This window comes from Stigmatopora nigra, chromosome 19 (assembly GCF_051989575.1).
Source record: "Stigmatopora nigra isolate UIUO_SnigA chromosome 19, RoL_Snig_1.1, whole genome shotgun sequence".
NCBI lineage: Eukaryota > Metazoa > Chordata > Actinopteri > Syngnathiformes > Syngnathidae > Stigmatopora > Stigmatopora nigra.
Genome location: NC_135526.1, coordinates 7,614,774 through 7,632,633, shown reverse-complemented (window position 1 = coordinate 7,632,633; position 17,860 = coordinate 7,614,774). Strand labels below are relative to the sequence as shown.

Sequence of the window (17,860 nt, the reverse complement as noted above, 5' to 3'; positions counted from 1 at the left end):
GCTTAGGATACATTTCAAAGAACACTAAAACAGTTAAAATTAGAGAGGGATGTCTCGGATCTGATGCAAAGAATTGTGCCAGTATTTCCAGAAAACGGCTACTTGGTAGCAAACATTTGATTAATGTCATGTAAAATAAACTTTAGCCAATCTAATGTGAATATCCCAAGTATCCACACTACCTGTTTAACATCTAAGTGTGTATATGTGCCATTGGCAACAACAGAAGTCCAATTGTGAATGCTCATGTCTCAGCGCAAGACATCCAATAATGAATAGCCTATAACAGTGTAAATACTTTGAGCAACCATTGTTTACATTTATACTAGGTGTTGTCTTTCTCTTTGAACTGAAACATGTCATTTTGTATTTTGTATCAGCAGACAAGAAAGCTCCTCACTTGCTTCATGTTTCAGATCTTCACTTTATATTTGCCTGGGCTGGAGCACTTTAAACATTTATTGGTAACTACTGCCAGCTGTTTCCCAGGCAACCGTAGAGACCGAAGCGTCGAGGTAAACATGCCATGACAACCAACCTGATTGGGGACGAGTCGCTGGAGGCCGAAGAAACGGGCTGCGGGCTGGACGGCGCCGAAAACATGGGCCAGGATGGGGACCGTGGGGAGTTTGGACTGGAGGATAATGCACTGAACAATAGTGGTAAATAAAGACACACGTTTCAGTCACCATTCTTTGTTCTTGGTAATAAAACGAGCATATTTTCCATGTGTAGGGTGAGGGTGTTAACTGTGACCACAGGTTTTATGTAAGGCTTCAAAAAGTACTTATAGTAGTATCACAAAAATAGTATCATATACAGTATTCAAAAGTCCTTACCAGACAGGGATGCTGCCTCGGCTTTTGGGGTTCAACCTGAAAAGACAAACACATTATTCTAATTTAAAATGACAACATAATTGGTGATGAACTAACCTCTATTTTTTAATTCAAAAATTCATCTAACACATTAGCAGGCATTTAAACTGGGGAGGGTTGGCAATGAATGAGTTAAAGGAGTGGTGGGCTCAATTTATTTCAGTGTACCAATACATTCTTGAAGTCAACGTTTGCCTTGCATTTGTTAGTCAAACTTGGCTTACTCTGGAGATAATTGCTAAAATTGAACCTATAGGCAATTTGAAACTTTTGACATTTAAATAAAACATTAGTCCTTTATACGAGATGTGCTTTTTTCTCAAAGTGTTCTGTTCTTAAAATGAAGGCATTTATACAGTTATCATTTTAACTGGCATTTGACAATGCACGCAAATAGTACTGGTTTAATTCTGAGAAACCTAAGAAGCAGTATACAATATAATACAAATTATATTGAATAAATGGAGATCTTCAAGCAAAACTATCAATATATGGTCTTTAAAGCCAACACCCCTTCTCGGGCACGTAACTTTAATCTTTTTATTTTTTGCCATGTGAGACATTTGATCTAGCTTTATCCTATGATCATTTGTGGAGGAGGGGAGGGGAGAAGGGTCTGGAATAATCCAACATTATAGAAGCTGGATGTTTTATTTCAGGGCTGACAAGTTTTGACATGTGATCATTAAAAGTTGTGCATTATTATGCCGTGCATCTGCAGACAAGCCATCAGTCAACAGAACACACCCACACAAATTTCCACCACGTGTTTCCCTCATTTACTTGCACTGTATTTACTGACAGAGGGATGAAAGCTCTTCATAAGGGAGCAATGAAAACATCTTTTAAAAAAGGTCCTTTAAGATGCGTATATACATATATACATATGTATGTGTGCAAGTGTATATATGTATGTGTGCAAGTGTATAAATGTATGTGTGCAAGTGTATATATGTATGTGTGCAAGTGTATATATGTATGTGTGCAAGTGTATATATGTATGTGCAAGTGTATATATGTATGTGCAAGTGTATATATGTATGTGCAAGTGTATATATGTATGTATATGTATGTATATATAATGTATACATGTGGCACGTACAGCAAATCTGTGTGTGTGTTTCATTTTAATCAGCTGTGTGAAAACGTGAAGCCACAGAAACAAAGTGGTGTTTTATGGCATTTCCATTGGTCTATTTTTGTCTCTCTTTGTTCTTCTCAAATGCCAAGTACATCAGGGAAACATTGAAAGAGAAGAGCATGAGCGGTGAATCATGACGACCAACTCCTCCCAGTTCAGGTGGATTGATTGCTGTCAAGGTCTCTACTATTTGGGCGTATAATGTGGATTTTTTTTGGGACTTACAGTGAGCTAGGACGGATGTGCCGCGTTTCGTGCTCGCCATCGTTGCTGGTCAGACTGTGTCTGGGCGTCAGACCTTGGCTTCCGCCGCTACTGCTGCTGCTGCTGCTACTGCTGCTGTTGCAGTTGGTGGAGGACAACGCGGTGGCCTCGCTCACCCCTGCATTGACGACGCTGTTCCTCTTCTCGCCTGCAACGAACAATGGAAATCAGACGGCCTTAGTCCAAATAAAATAATTGATTGTACTTGATTATTTAAAGTCCATGCGATCTCTGTTTTCTGTCATTCTTGATGAAATTAGCTGTTTATCTTTGTAAGGATCCAAAATGAACCTCTGCTTTTGCTATGGAAAATAGCAATACAGTAAATAACATTTCTATGTGAAACAATTACTCAAATAAATGCTGATGACAAAACCAGAAATAATGATTTGTGGTAGCCAAACTACATTCCGCAAGTTTTAGTCATGCAAAATTTAATTATAGTTTTTTCAATGATATTCACAGCATTGAAAACGGAAACCAGAAAGACGTGAGAAAAGAACCGACTATTATTGGGCTCACCCTTGAGGGAATGCGTTGGCGTCTGAAAGAGCGTGAGAGGCCTTTCAATGCAAGAAGGAACTTTACTCTCTGTGCTTCTCCTGGATTGCTTCACCTGCGAGTTGGTTAAACCTCCAACAGAGTTTGGTGACTCCTTGAATATCTAAAGCCAAAAGTCCAGAACATTCAAATGTCAATCCAAAATCTGTTGCATCACGACATCCCATTTTGGGAGGACAGTCAAATGCGGCATAATCACTTCTGATTATTCTTTCTATGGTAAAATGACTTTTTTTTTCTATTTTAATTATAGTACTATTCACTACATGCACGTACAAAAAAGGCGCGAGTCCATGTGTGTGCGTGTTCTTCGGCAGACAAACAAGATGCGTGAGCACTGCACGGTCTCGTTTTCCATTTGTTTTTTGTGCTGTTACCATAGCAGTGCCTGAAAGCAACCCAGCTAAAGAGATTGAGTGGAGAGCCAAAGTACCATAAAAATTGCGTGCATTGTGTCAAAGCCTGAGAAGAAATTCAGCTTTTGCTTGTCCTGTTGTTTTGACATTTTTGCACAGCTTTTAGGGAGCATTTCACTCACCAGTTATTACTATTATGTGAAACCTATGGTTTCTGCATCTGGTTATGTATTCTTGTTTTTTTTGCTTTGTGTTGTCCTCAAGATAACTCAAAAATAGGGAAGGAGATCAGATATATCTGATGATAGCTGATGAAGTTAATAAAACAAGCCAGTAATGTAGAACTGTCAATATTAGCCAGTCAGGAAATGTACACATTAATTGTATATACCCGCTCATGGTGTTCAATGAGGATTTCAACTACAATGTTCTGGAATTTGATGTCCATGATGGCCGCCACCGTCTCTTCCTGTGGGCGAAGTAAAGTTGGCCCAAAAACCACACCCAAGTTGGCCACAGTCATCAGGTTCTGGTGATGGTGACTGGCCACACTGTAGCCAGGGAAGAGAATTATTGTTACATAACATAGTGAAAAAATAACGTCCCCATGGGAATGAAATTACAGAAAGTGAAATTCACAAAGTAGTACATTGTTTTGCCTCAGATTAAGTAAGAAAATGCACTCTTTCAAAAGACGCAAATCACAGATTAGCAAGATGTCCCAGCTAATGTCACAGAGTGATAAATTCTGTGGTGTTGCAAAAAGCAGACAAGGGAGACATTTGTTATTTTTTTTAAATATTTTTTAAGTTCCACCTACTTGGAAAGATGTTTCATGAGTAGTTCCAACATCTGCCGGTTCTTCTCAGGCAGTCGATGCACCAGACCGTGAATCTCTGTCACCCTTGCCTCGGGGTTGTCCAACTCTGGAAAGCAGAATTGACACTTCCATTACTTTGGTTCGGGTATACTTCCAAAACAATACCATTCAAGCAATGGATCCCGCTCCCAATTAGGTGAACATACATCAAAACTAATACAAAATGAATTTCTGTTCCATGATTTTTGCCTTCACTTCTGCCTTGCAAGTTTTTTCACCTGACCCATTTATTTCTGACTGGTTTTCCAGCGCTTAGCTCAACAGTTCCAAAGCTGTACTAAGGAAGCCGTAAAAAAAAAAAAAAAAAGCTAAGAGGTCATTTTGGGCTTCTTCTCCTCAGTTGAAATGAGGTCAAAATATCCAGTGTGGAGGTTTTTAACACGCGCAAGGAAAACACAAACGAGTTTTTAAATGCAACAAGTCAGTGAGCTGTTTCTCTGAAACGCAACTTTGCAGTAAAATTAAATCAAACGGGGAGTCGCTTGTTAACAACCAGCAATTAAACCATCACGATCAAAAACTTTCATGGAGATGACAGAAGACTTTTTCATGGAAGCCCATTGGGGGAACGTGGCTGTCATCACACAACAATAAAAACTCAACCAACTAAAAAGATGTCATTAAAAATGTGATGTGAGAAGTAATTAAAAAAACATCTTGCAACTAAACAAGAATAAAGAATAATAAATATCAATCTATATGGCCTTTGGTGTGTACAGTGCCGTCACTCAAAAGTGATTCCACAACTGGCACAATGCCAGTAAATTTACAGTGTTAAGGATTATTAAAAAGGATAGCACATTTTTATTTATTTATTTTTTCATGTATTTAGTATGTTTTATTTCTTTCTTTGATTCTGTGGCAATTGGATGGCAGGCCACACCATTTCTAATGACTCTTGGATACATTCCACGGGCAGAAAATGCAACAATAGACCAGAAACTGTAAACAATGGGTGAAGGCTAGTGTAGGAAAAAGGGGAGTTTGGACAAATGTTCCTTCCAGACACACTTTAAAAAAAAAAAAAAAAAAAAAAACTTACATTGATGGTCTACAGAAAATATATTTTCCTATCAGCATTATATTTCATGAGTTGTGGATGTGCTGTAAGTCTCATAGCTCTCATTGAGAGAGATTGCCAGTCTATCAACAAGGCACATGGAGACAGAAAATAATTCCCACTCCTATTTACAGCTTTGAATAATTGAAGACTATTCATGCGGGGATGCAAGCTCAGATCAGATTGGTAAAGGTCCAAGTTATTATTCAATAAGGGTTTTTTTTATTTCATCAAATTGATGCCTATTGTTTGTTACTGATTGTGTTAATCAAGTGTCGGAGAGCTCGATATTCTTTGCGGTAGTACTTGGTGTAAAATACTGCTGTTTTACTGTACTATACTCAGATATCCAGGTGGTACGCATTTCTCCCCTTTGGCCTACAACATATCCATCTGCTTCTGTCTATAACAGCCATTTAAAGACAGTTGAGCATGGCAGATTTGAAACCAGATGAGGAGTAAGAAACCAGATGCGGGCCTGTGGGCTGGGCAGGAGCGAATTCAAAACAAAGGAGGAGCCAAATGGGGAGTTCAATTCGGGACGCTGTCCCTAAATTACCTTGGAGCTCGCCTGCCTTGTTAAAGAAAACATCTTAGAACGCTGGCGTGAAAACAACGTCGTAAACACCGCTGATTTGCACTTCGGAATTTTAAGAAAAAGTCATGCAAATGAATGAAGACGCCTAAATGGAAACAGATGCCCTCTAAACGAAAAGAGAAGACATTTAGTTTTATATTTAAAAAAAAGAAGCTTTTTTTATTTATTTTTTTAAGATCGGTGCAGTCTTAAAAGCCTGAGGATTGGCGTTGTTTCACTACAGTTGCACGGCAGCACGCATTTTTCAAAAAAGAAATTCTCTGCTAGGTGGTTTTCTGGTGGCCAGCCATATACAGTCACTTCCTGGACTTCCTATTTGTAACAGCTCCATTTTGGAGACATCTGATCACACACAAAAAAAAATGGAAAACGTGTCATTGCCATTGATAGCGCTACGTGTCCCAACTATTCTGACCGGGAGAGGTTGGCAAAAGTGAATGATCACCATTGGCACCCAATGAGTGAATGACTGTAATATTACCTATTGGAATGACTTTTTAAATTGATGTGAAAGTTTCTCTTCATTTTAGAAATAGATTCATAGCTCTTTTCCTTCCCACAAGATGCTTGCGCTCCCTTTATTGTTCAGGCTGTGTGTTTTATTAGGTGATCTTATTGAGAGATTTCACATAATGACCTCCAGGGGTTGAAGATGAATACTCACTGGCTGCTTTGATGAAGCTCCTCTGATACTGATATGTCATGAGAGGTGCAGGAAGCACCCTAGAGAAAGAAAAAAAGAAAAACCACAAGGAAAATGTCACCTCGAGAGATTAAGGTTGTCAAATATGTGTAAAAGTTATTAGTGTGTACAGTGCTTCTTTTTCACAGGTTGACATCATGACACTGTTTCATAACCTTTTAAATGGCCTCAAGACACACATTTATTATTTTTTTTATTTTTTTTAAATATCCATGGCAATTTTACCAAAACAGTTTTTTTTGTTTTGACAAACCACACAGCGGCCTGAAACTACTTTGAGAAAACAGTGATCCGTGCAAAGCCTTGCTACGCTTATTCTTATTTACCCCTGAATATCCATCCATACATTTTCCAAGGCGTTTGTGATCTCACAGTACAAACAGAAATTTGCATATTAACAGCTTTTTCTACTTCATCTTATGTTATTCATAAGAGCAAAGAGAGAGAGAGAGGCCTAAAGTAATATTACAACAATTCAAAATGAATTTTAAAAGGACTAAAAACACAACTGCAACATTTCAACATACCTGAGATAATGTTTGATTGCACTGGTGATGGTTTTAATTTCCCACTCTTGGTTTTCCAGCTCCACATCAGCACATGTTTTGGGATCTGAACAAATAGGGGAGAGAAAAAAAAGAAAATGTTAACAATAATGCACCTATACAGCAATAGACTTTCTACAATGGAGCTGAGTTGAATTGATAATGTTAGAAGTAAGTGTGTTGGTAAAAGAGGAGCGGTGTCTATTCAACGTCACAGACACAAAATCAATGTTTCTTCTACGAGTATTTTTGCACTCACCCATGGCAAGGCTCAAAAGTTTCTGCACTCGTGAGCTGACGCCGACGATTCTATACAAGCCTTGCTCGTCAATACCTATAAAGAGGTCCAAAATATAATATTATAGGCCTGTGTGTCGTAAAAAGTAAAGTTCATTTATGTTATTTGTGAAAAAACACATGGTAAAAAGGAGTCCATTGTTCACATTAGGGCCGAATATGAATTAATGCATGTGTGCGTGCACGTGCCAAAGAGATACTGTGCTCTATATGGCTAATCTACCTCTGGTGTCTACTGCATAAATGAATTTTTTCATGACGTTGAACCCGATCACATCCAGCTGGGCCACTGATGGAGAGAATGGGGGGGGGGGGGGGGGGGGGTTGTAGAGAGAAAAGGAAGAAGTAAGAACATTAGAGTTAGAGAAAAACAAATGCATCTACAAACAGAATTACTCATTTTAATAAAGTATTGTCCCAGTAATATATTAATATTCTGGGTACATATGCAAATTTGATCATTTGATTTAGAATTAGCTTTGAAAAGAAACCTAAAGCAGTGGTTTGTACAACTTTTTCTGCAAGCATTTATCTCTTAATTCATTTTATGAAAAGTAAACTTACTGCCATCTGTCTGGTTGTCCTTGTTGAGATTGTACACCTAAAAGTGGAACATAAGATTTTTTTTAAAAAAAATGTACTAGTGCAGTCCATTATGAAGTTATTTATTTCCACTTCTGAGGCTTTTAGTACTACTCCAAATTTACAAAAAAAAAAAAAAAAGTGTGAACAGCGTTCCTAATGCACTTTATTAATGCTATGCAGAGTGAGAGTAATGAAAATGAAATGTCAGGTAACAGGCGCCGTAAATTGGGTTGCCATAGAAACTCGTTCCCTGCTATTGACAGCGATAGATATCCCTTTGAACTGAGAAGACAAGCACTGAATGATCATGTTTCTGTTCCATTGATGCAAAGGACCTTGGATCCATATGGACTGGGGTCATCCAAATGTTGTCATTCCACCTCTTTCCAAATGCCAGTGTCTTATTTTATCTTTCCATAGCAAAGTTACCAACAACAGTGGTTCCCCCTTCTCTCCTGAGAAGGGGGAAGAAAACTCAGTCCCAATGCCCTCCACTAATGAAAGTTGGACAACATCATACCCTGAACATCTAGGACTACTCTAGCATAATGGTAACCGTGACAACGTACCGGCTCTCTCCCATCCATGGCCTCCATCCACAACCTCCGATCTTCCTCTGACAGAGCCTGCATGGTGATCATTCCTGGCCTGAGCACAGAAAAAATGCAATATTATCAATATTATAGTTTAGTAAAAGGTTAAAAATGCACTTGATTTAATGATACTGAATTGAACTTCTGCATGTAACGTTTTTTTTCCTCAAAATTCGATAAGCGTTTTAAAAATTTGATTCATTGCACACTCTGCTGTACAAAGGTGTCATTGCAACTTCACTTGGTAAAAGACAATTTAAGAATACGTAGCTCTGACCTGTCCACGGCTTCTACGTCAAAGCAAAATCTTTTTTCAATGGAGTCCGTCTTTCTCCTTGTGCAGGACTTGAGGAGGAAGCTCTCCTCTTCACCCTGAAAGATAACACGTTAAAGCTTATATTAAGAAAAAAAAAGATGGCAAAATCACTGTTCTGGGTGGGTGACAGGTTGATGGCAAACAGTTGAAAGTGTATCTATTGATAGAGGCTCTAGTAGCAGTATAGTAATTGATATTTTTTTCAAATATAACATAAGTAATGATATAAAAAGGTTATTGGGAGTTTGGGGAATTTTGTTTGTTTATTTTATTTGTTAAATTGCCGTGAATGTGTTTTATAAATATGCATTGCAAGAAAACTAACATGATTTTTATTACATAACACTTAACCAGAGTGAATGTGTTTTTTTATCGTTCACATGCAATGAGGGCGTGTCTGCATGTGGAAATTCCCTCGTTCTTTTGTTTCCTGTGTTGTGTTATGGTATTCACATGTCAGCAAGATGATGATGATGGCACATGTTTTTCTTACTCTTTCATTGTTCAAGGCAGTCATTGAAATGCAATACATATACTATTTTAAATTGGAATAAATTGTGTATGTCAGGTGCATGACATTTTTCTTATTCACCCGCGTTCAATTGAGCATTTTTATTGAAAGACTGGGCGATTTAATCAAATTTATTCTGTTTAGAATTCTTTTGCATCAATGTTTGGAGAAAATGACAATTACCTACAACACAACAGGCTGGAAGTAACGAGTGTCAAAGTTGCAAATAAAATTTCCCAGCTTCCCATTACAACTCAAATGCAACCCGTAAAAGCCTGATGGTTAAACTTGTTTTTTTTTTTTGTACAAAATGAGCATGTGGCTGTTTCCCTTGAGATCAGGCCCAAACTTGTATCAACCGTGTCTCATCCGGTGCGTGGGTGTAAAACAGAGCCGAGGCTGGGAGTCACGCAGATTACACATATGCAGTATTTGTATAGTTCTGTCAAGATAACTTTTATTTATTCATTCCTTTTATATCTAAAGATATAACTGCCTAACAACCGAGATACCAGACAGGCATGAGTAAGAAGTTTACTCACAGTTTTTCCTCCGGATTTGGGATCAAATAGAACCATAGTGACCCGTTTGGGCTCCCTGTGGTACGTACAGTAGTACTTCACCCAGCTTGACACAAAGGAGCCTGATGAAGAGAGGATCAAAAATAATGATTGGTTATTATTGAGAATGAATGAGCCATAATAGACTTTTACTTGCTATTCTTCTCCTGTAGCTGATCTAGCAAAATCATAATACTAGCCAAAGTTTTGCTCAGTCAGAGCATGAAACCTTATAACTCATTGACGGCAATGCCTGTGAAATGTTGCTAGAAATGTTGGTACATACGCTTTTCCTGAACATAAAGGTATCCTTCCATAGTGTGATGACTGATACTCTTGTGTTCATGCGGATTCTCCTTCATCTTCCTCATCAGACTCTCCACCTCAGATCTTGTGCTCTCAAAACGATTCCGCGTCTGCACGTAAAATGAGTTCACTGAAGTATTTGAAAGTCATTTTCCTTGGCAAAATATCAAATTTTAAAAAGTTAAAACATTAAAAAGGGAGGGAAAAGTGTCAAACTGTCCAAAAAAAAAGGAAACAACCGGATAGAAATTGGGTAGGAAAATTCCAAAATACATAATGATAAAAGAAAATCTTTGTAGCATCACTGCATTCTACACATGATGCCAATAATGATCCAATATTCCAATTGGTTTTTTTTTAATGAAAGAGTGTCCTTACATTTTGTATGCTGATGGTGAGATCTGTCTTGAAGTGGTTAAAATCCTTTGCCAGTTCGTAGCCATGGTGATAGTAGGTGAAGAGGCCCTGGAGGAAGGCCAGCAACTAAGGAAGCAAACAAAAGTCAACTTTCTGATGGTTTCATAAGAAATTTGAAAGTGTAGTCTTACAGGCTCCACAAAATCAAACATCTTCCTCTCTTGGACCTCCTGCACTTTGAAGACATACTCCAGAGAAACCTCGTAGAAATGTTGCCGTACGTGATCAACCTGGTTGTCTGCCTGCAACCAATGGAAAACATTTTTTTTAGGATATGCTTGTTGGAATTTTGAAAATAATTTTCACTCACCTCATGCAGATGCGATTCTTTCTTCTTTGCCGAAAGACTGAGGTGCTTCTCTAATACTGCGCAGTACTTTTCTGTCTCTTTGTCATACTTTTTCTTGGCTTCCTGTGAAAAGAAATAAATGCACTGACATGGTGATGGACAAATTAAACACAAATCCAACAATTTCCTGATCAGCCTCAGGCCTTTTGAGTCTTAGAAGGTTAGAATTCATGCAAACTTTTTCTAACAATATTGTGAGATAGTCATTTAATGCTGTGTTTATTACTTTAGTCATTGAGCTCATGCCAGTAATAGCATATCAATTTTTTTAAAGTGCAAGTGTATCTTATCTAATCGCGGATAGTCAACATTAAGCAGACAAACGGTTTGATGCCGCAGAGGAAAAGCTTAATGTGATTTTGAACCGGTTGTGATGTGATTTACTAACTTGTGCTCCTCAGGGGAACAGAGCTGTCTATTGAATAATAGCCTGCTTCATCCCTTCCTCTGTTATTAACGGACAGATGGATGATAAAGTGCAGCGAATGACACTGGACTGAAGACCATGATATTATACATTTGGTGCTGTCTTCTAAAAAGCAAAATATTTCATAATAATAATATTTGTACAGCCTTCTTTTGGGTCAGTCTCAATAAATTCCTTGTTTGTGCCGCAGAAATTTTACAACCAGATTTTACAACAAGTATAAAGTACAGGCGGAAGGATTATATTAGTCAACAGCTGGAAAACACAGATGAGAAATGCTCCATCCCTAAAAATAAGGACTCTTTCTCACTATGGAAGTATATTCATTTAAAGAAGGGGCGAAATGCTATGATGTAAGCAAATAAAGATTACAGTCTTGGCCCCACTTTAAATGTGTATATTCAATAAAGTGATAAATCAGATTGAACAAAATATTGGGATGTACACTATTCTCCCATCTGCCTTGTACTGGACCTACTACTAGTAAAATTTCAAAAAATCTCTAAATCATTGAGAGGTAAAACTTCCAGGGTTGGATGTAATTAGAAGTACTACCTAAATATAACAGCAGAGGGCAAGATACCCCCAAATTTGCAAATCCCTGATTTGTTTAGTACACAAGGTTGGCAAAATATCCGTTTAACAATGAGTAGTATGTATCAGTAGATAACCTATCCTCCCATTAAGTAAAACAATGTTCATAAATCTTTAAATCAGATTATTCGGAGCATTGCTTTGCCTATAATCTACTATAAAATATATTTACCAAGAGTTTTTGCTTTTAATTACCGTCTAAAAAAAGCAATTTTGATCAACCAATGTAATTCTCACTCTGGACGATGTGAGAGACATCTAAAGGCAAGGTGAGAAGAATGTGCTAGGCAAAGATGTCAGGCCTTTTGGGGCTAAACTGGGATTAACGTTCACGGTGGCCTCACCGCCGAGATTACATTGGATGGCTCCTTAATCTGAGCACCACGTTGCAATCAAACGATGACCTGCTGTCAAGGGAGGGATGCGTTCAGCCATATCTGAAGACCCCCTGTGGTGACTCTTCTGGGTCACATGGCTAATGAATCTCCCAGAGGAGGGTTATCAAATATGACGTACTGTACTATAACCAATACAGGAATTGTGAGTCACACCATTTATTTACTTGAATGTTCCTAATTGGATCTAAATAAAAAGCCCTGTAACCTCCATTGTAAATCATATCAAATGTCGCACTGAGATGCATACACACAATGACAAGAAGTCACCATGCGAAATTCATCTAAATAACACAAATAATCTCATCCAAGTACATGTTTGTGTTTTAAATGTGTGTTATGAGCATGATAAAAACTACGAATATGCCAACAGTAATCATAAAACTGCTTGAATATTATGGCAGAATTGCAAGTAGTTCTATTAGATAGGTCAGTTTCCCCAATTTTGTCTGAAATACGTCCAAAAATAACCTCACTAAAAGCTTTTTGACAGGAAACAATGTTTAGGAGTGTGTTATGAGGAGACCCATCATCCAATCAGCGGCTGTATATTTTTGAAGCTTTCTCCCATAAAAAAGGTTCTTCTTGGATCTTGCCAAGATGAATCCTTGTAATATATTCATTACGGATTTATGAAACAGTCAATGTGGCGTGCCAGGTTACCATTTTGCACATGTACACGTGAACTGACGTTACACCACTGACTTTTGTAATCGATACCTAAGCCTCAGAGAATGAGCTAATGTAACGATTACGTAACAATATTTGCAAAACGGATGTCAGGCCTGCTCTCTAAAGATTTTTCATTGATTTGTGGATGAACATGACCAGCACTCGTGTACTGTTCACGTTTGTGTGTGTGCTCTTATTGACAAAATCCTCTCAATTTTACCTTGGCTGCACTGATCTGCTCTTTCCTGAACCTCTCCAGAGGCATAATAAGCACATCGTTGGCGTTCTCAATCTGAGGACAAACGTACACGGCGATTCGTGCGCCAAGAACAAATTGATGAACACACGTCATATATAAGTGCAGCAGACTAATTGTGATTAATGAAGTGTACAGCAGACGGTTTACCATCCGTGTCCTCTCATCCTCCAGGTTTTGTAGAACAGCTGCAAATTCCTGAAGAGACTTGGCTGTGGAGGTAAATCGTGGAGAATTACAGAACATGCAGGAGGTAGCAAGGATTAAAAGGTGTTCAATTTCTTCCTGAGAACCTTGAACATATTCCATTAGAATCTATAAAGCAGCTGAGAAACTCAACAGTTTGTTGCCGAAGTTTGCCTTTAAACTTGAATCCAAGTAGAAAACATCAGAACGTTGGAATGCATTAAAGTGACGACAATCTTTAGTAAAACTTTTTCCTAGTCCTGCTTAGTTTAGACACTTAATCAATCACATGTTAAGATATACTTGTTTGGCAGAGCAGCATTTTTTAAAGGCCTTTTTGATGTGGGTTATAACCTGGAAGAAAATGCGTTTTCCATTTTATTTTACTTTTTTTAGACCTTCTTGTGAGTCTATACAAATGTTGAACTGAACATGATATTTTGTGACACTTTAAAATCATTTTCTTCCCAGCAGTATGTTCAGAGAACACTATAATATAATATGCATTTAATGTCTATTTAATGTCTATTTCCAGGTTAATGTGAAGTGAAAAGGAAAGGATAATAATTAAGGAAAATATTATAACTAATATGTTATTGCCTATAGAATAGAGGGGCGGTAGACTTTATAACAGCTGTGCATGTGATAATAAACTACTACATGTAAAAAAAAAAGTGGGTGTGCAAGCTGTTCAGGAAAGATAACTGTAGATGGTCAAACATCAACAGTGGGTGGGTTGTGCACACACAGAAACGGGTGTGGTGACTGTTACTTACATGATTCCACAGTCACCAAATAGGCCTTAGTGAGTTCATGGAACAACTAATGATGCAATTCAGAATAAAAAACAATAGGATGAAGCCTTGTGTCTGACTCAGCATGTTTCCTCATGTGCTTTGTGTGTTTTAGGATTTGTGGACCATGTAAAATACACATTGACTCAGTTTGCATGTCTTATACATGAACCTTAAAGGCATCACATGACATAAACAGACTGCTTTGCTTGTACAATGTATTATGTATAACTTGTAGCAAATGGGTCTGCTGTTAGTCAGTCACATGACCAACAGGCTCCACATTGATGGACCACACAGTGCATAAATACCCACATTAATAAAATGACTTCGCAATGCTAAATCCTATATCTAGAACGTATATCATTCGTTAAACATGGCGTACACATGCAATATCCAATACATCAGCTCTACTAAAGCTTTAGCTTTTACATGGATGATATTAATAATACATGAGTGTTTGTCTATGTGCGGCCAACCCCTGGCTGGTGACCAATCCAGAATAGGCACTGAGTGGGCTGACTGTTTAAGTGCAGCTCTGTTGGTACAGAAAACACTGCAATAATTCTCAGGAGTTAACTGCTTTTGTTTTGGAGAAAAAATAAAGATAACTGAAGTGAAATATTGACTGAAATGAAGTTCTCTAATGTAATTCTGGGTAGTAGTTCAGAGAGGAGTTGGGCAAACTCACCTATGCATATTTCATCATCCGTCTCAGCATCCCCAATACACTGGAATTTAAATTCGTTAAGAGAGTCTGCGAATTTCCTCTTGGCTGTAGACAGACCTGAGATAACAGAGAAGTGGAACAAAAAAAAATGAAGTTAGGACAACAGTTTATCTCATTGACTACCATTGAAATCACTGGATGGTCAATCATTTCGGACTGTAAGGGCTGACAGGGATCATTCATAGCCGCCGGAATAAATCGAATCCCTCCAAGGCAGGAATTTCAAACCATTTTTGGCGAACAATGATCATTTTGCCATATTAAACCAATCTAATACAGCATCTTCCATCCATGTGTTCCTCATGAGTAAACTATGAGTGAGTCATCCAGCCAGTGAATGCACCGATGACAATTCGGGTGTTGGGTTACCAAACGAGAGAAAAATTCTCTCTTGTTAATAATTCATGGGAAATCTATCACCAGCTGCTGTAATCGTCAAAATATTTGTCCCAGCAGGTTAGCGGGTAACAGCTGCCTCTTTTACTACACGACATTGAGAACAGCGGGAAAATCTTGGAAGATACAGTCATTGTTTGTTAACAATATACTTAATAGTATAAGATTTGTTCGGTCAGCCAACTGCTGGACATTATTCAGGTGACGTTTTGGGTGGCCTCACGCAGAGATCCACTGATGTAATGCACTTCTAAACACGCAATGCATCTTCTTTTTCCACTCCCCCAACTAACTGCCGGCTTTCTTATTTTTGGCCAATATCTGCAAGTCCTTCATCTTCTGCTTCCTGTCAGTGACAGCTCCTCTCAGAGCCATGAGAGCTTGGCGTGCCTTTTTTTTCCCTTCCTTAGCCAGACATTGTATTCTCAAAGAGAACAGTAGCCATGAAAAGAAGAAAAAACATTTTCCATTAATGTTATACTTTGCAAACATTCCAAACCAAACCAAAATATGAGGCATACGATTGTCAAGATATTATTAAATCAATACTAATCCAACAGCCGCACTGGGAAAAAGTTGCATTATTATTTTTGCATAGTTTTTGCATTGGATTGGCATGAAAACTTAGTGTTGTTGCACAATAGTTGAATGTAGAACATCAGCAAATTCATTTCTATTTCTTTCCACTTATGGATCAGCTGTGAATTATGACTTTGTTTTGCTACAATGCTTGATTGCATCACTCGCCACTGATGGGAAAAAAAACGTGTGCACTTGTTATTTTGGCTGGCGTCAATTGACATGCGAGATCCAAAAAAATGACTCCTGCACCTAAATGCAAATATATTTAATTTGTCATTGCCCCACCATGGCACCTTTGTTTCTGTTTGAGAGTTTGGAAATAAACTTAGAAACGAAAAAGCACTACACATACATAGAGATTTTATATGTAGAAACGTGTAGATAATAAAGTTTGGCAGTCCATGCATCAGCTAAAACCCGAGAAGAAGATTGGAGTGAATGAGCCACACACAGAAAATCCTAGAAGCTATAAACAAAAGGAACTGTGTCTTTACAGTGGTGGAGAAATACTGTACAATGTGCTTTAACAGTAAGTCAGAAGAATGGGGCTTGTGTGAGATCAACAGGATGTCGGGCTGTGACTCCAACTTGGGACCATCTCGGTCTTACGAGCACGTGAATGAATAGACAGACTTTTTTTTAAACTTTGAGTGGCACAGACACTTACTCTTACAGCTATTGTAAGCAGAACATAAAAAAATGTAAGTTAGATAGTTAGACTGCATGCAATTTTATTTTAAAGCTCAATGCGTATGATTGAACTCTTTAAGGGGGTCTCAAATGTACGTCATGTCCATTTCCTCAAAAAGTTTTGCATTTGCTCATTGCATCCATAATATGTTGTCCCCTTCCTTCAAGCTTTCAACAAACTTAACAGCAAAAGGAAACACCAGATAAAGAGCATCCTGAAATGACGTGATCATTTTGAACGCGTGTCGAGTTGACCCGCATTGTCAGCTTTAAGGGGTCACTTGGGGCACAACAAAGCAGATTTCATGACAGAATAAATACATTTCAAGGGTTTGTGTTGGATGCCATGTGATCGGGAGACACAGCTGGAGAACAGCGTAATCTCTTGGAAAGAGTATTTACTTGATTTCTTTCAAAATGTCATGTGGGGGGGTGAATGTTTAACGTTGAAGTGCGCACTGCTGAGCACATGAAAGCATGACGTCGTTTTAGTCTATGATGCATGACGTCAAAGCAGGTGTTGCACATGTGGCCGCCTCGATGGAATAGTGTGTCCACTTAAATGAGTAGCTATGGCTCGAGAGCAACTTTGTAAGCTCAAGCTGCCATGAGGTCCCTTTAGAAACAGAGAGCAAAATAAAAAAGCGACAAAAATTCTGGGGGGAAAAAATGCTTTTCTATTTCATCACCTTCCAAGGCTTTAACTCAGGCCGTAAATATGTCATCGGCGCAAGGACCTAATTTGTCAGCAGAACCATCTACAGAACATCCAGCCTAATGTTGTTTACGGCAACATCTGGAACCGTGGCCCGCATAAGAACCACATATTTGTCAAATGATGTCTAAAACTATCAGTTATACAAACAGAGATTGTAAGTGAAAACAAGGGAGAAGACATTTTCTCATTGCGTAAAAGAGACATTTTATATAGCTCATGTCCTTTTTTTTTTGCTCATAGCTGTAGCTGCCATTGATGGCAATAAATGTCCACATCAGTTTCGGTTGGGAGGAGGTGGCAGATTAAGGTTCTGGACAATTTATGTTTAAATATCTGGTTGTGTCTTAAGAAACTGATTTTTTTTTTTTAAAATGTCCAATGTGATGAATTGAGCTCTTTTGATGGTGATTTGTTTTCACTTGTAAGTAACATTTTTTAGCAAATGTACATAAAAATATAATCAATGTTGTGAAAACTTGCGTCTGCTAGGGTTGTGGCAA

The 17,860-nt window shown here is 38.2% G+C and overlaps 1 protein-coding gene and 1 long non-coding RNA gene across 3 annotated transcripts in view; one reads left to right on the top strand and one right to left on the bottom strand.

Moving 5' to 3' along the window:
• The window catches only part of LOC144212509 (rho GTPase-activating protein 26-like), a 29,279-nt gene that overhangs the window by 875 nt on the left and 10,544 nt on the right, over positions 1–17,860 (bottom strand). For both annotated transcript variants that reach the window (XM_077740459.1, XM_077740458.1), the window contains 21 exons: positions 14,936–15,031; positions 13,415–13,476; positions 13,229–13,300; positions 10,882–10,983; positions 10,703–10,813; positions 10,533–10,637; positions 10,135–10,264; positions 9,831–9,931; positions 8,739–8,833; positions 8,438–8,516; positions 7,848–7,884; positions 7,507–7,572; positions 7,246–7,320; positions 6,969–7,053; positions 6,403–6,461; positions 4,021–4,126; positions 3,592–3,751; positions 2,806–2,947; positions 2,245–2,431; positions 840–875; positions 539–649 (listed from right to left, as the gene is read on the bottom strand). In XM_077740459.1, the coding sequence (XP_077596585.1) occupies positions 539–649; positions 840–875; positions 2,245–2,431; positions 2,806–2,947; positions 3,592–3,751; positions 4,021–4,126; positions 6,403–6,461; positions 6,969–7,053; positions 7,246–7,320; positions 7,507–7,572; positions 7,848–7,884; positions 8,438–8,516; positions 8,739–8,833; positions 9,831–9,931; positions 10,135–10,264; positions 10,533–10,637; positions 10,703–10,813; positions 10,882–10,983; positions 13,229–13,300; positions 13,415–13,476; positions 14,936–15,031 (2,017 nt within the window). The remainder of the gene's footprint in view (positions 1–538; positions 650–839; positions 876–2,244; positions 2,432–2,805; positions 2,948–3,591; positions 3,752–4,020; positions 4,127–6,402; positions 6,462–6,968; positions 7,054–7,245; positions 7,321–7,506; positions 7,573–7,847; positions 7,885–8,437; positions 8,517–8,738; positions 8,834–9,830; positions 9,932–10,134; positions 10,265–10,532; positions 10,638–10,702; positions 10,814–10,881; positions 10,984–13,228; positions 13,301–13,414; positions 13,477–14,935; positions 15,032–17,860) is intronic.
• On the top strand, positions 398–2,662 carry LOC144212510 (uncharacterized). The gene is made up of 3 exons (XR_013329777.1): positions 398–662; positions 2,109–2,178; positions 2,247–2,662. It is a non-coding gene; the product is annotated as an uncharacterized LOC144212510 (long non-coding RNA).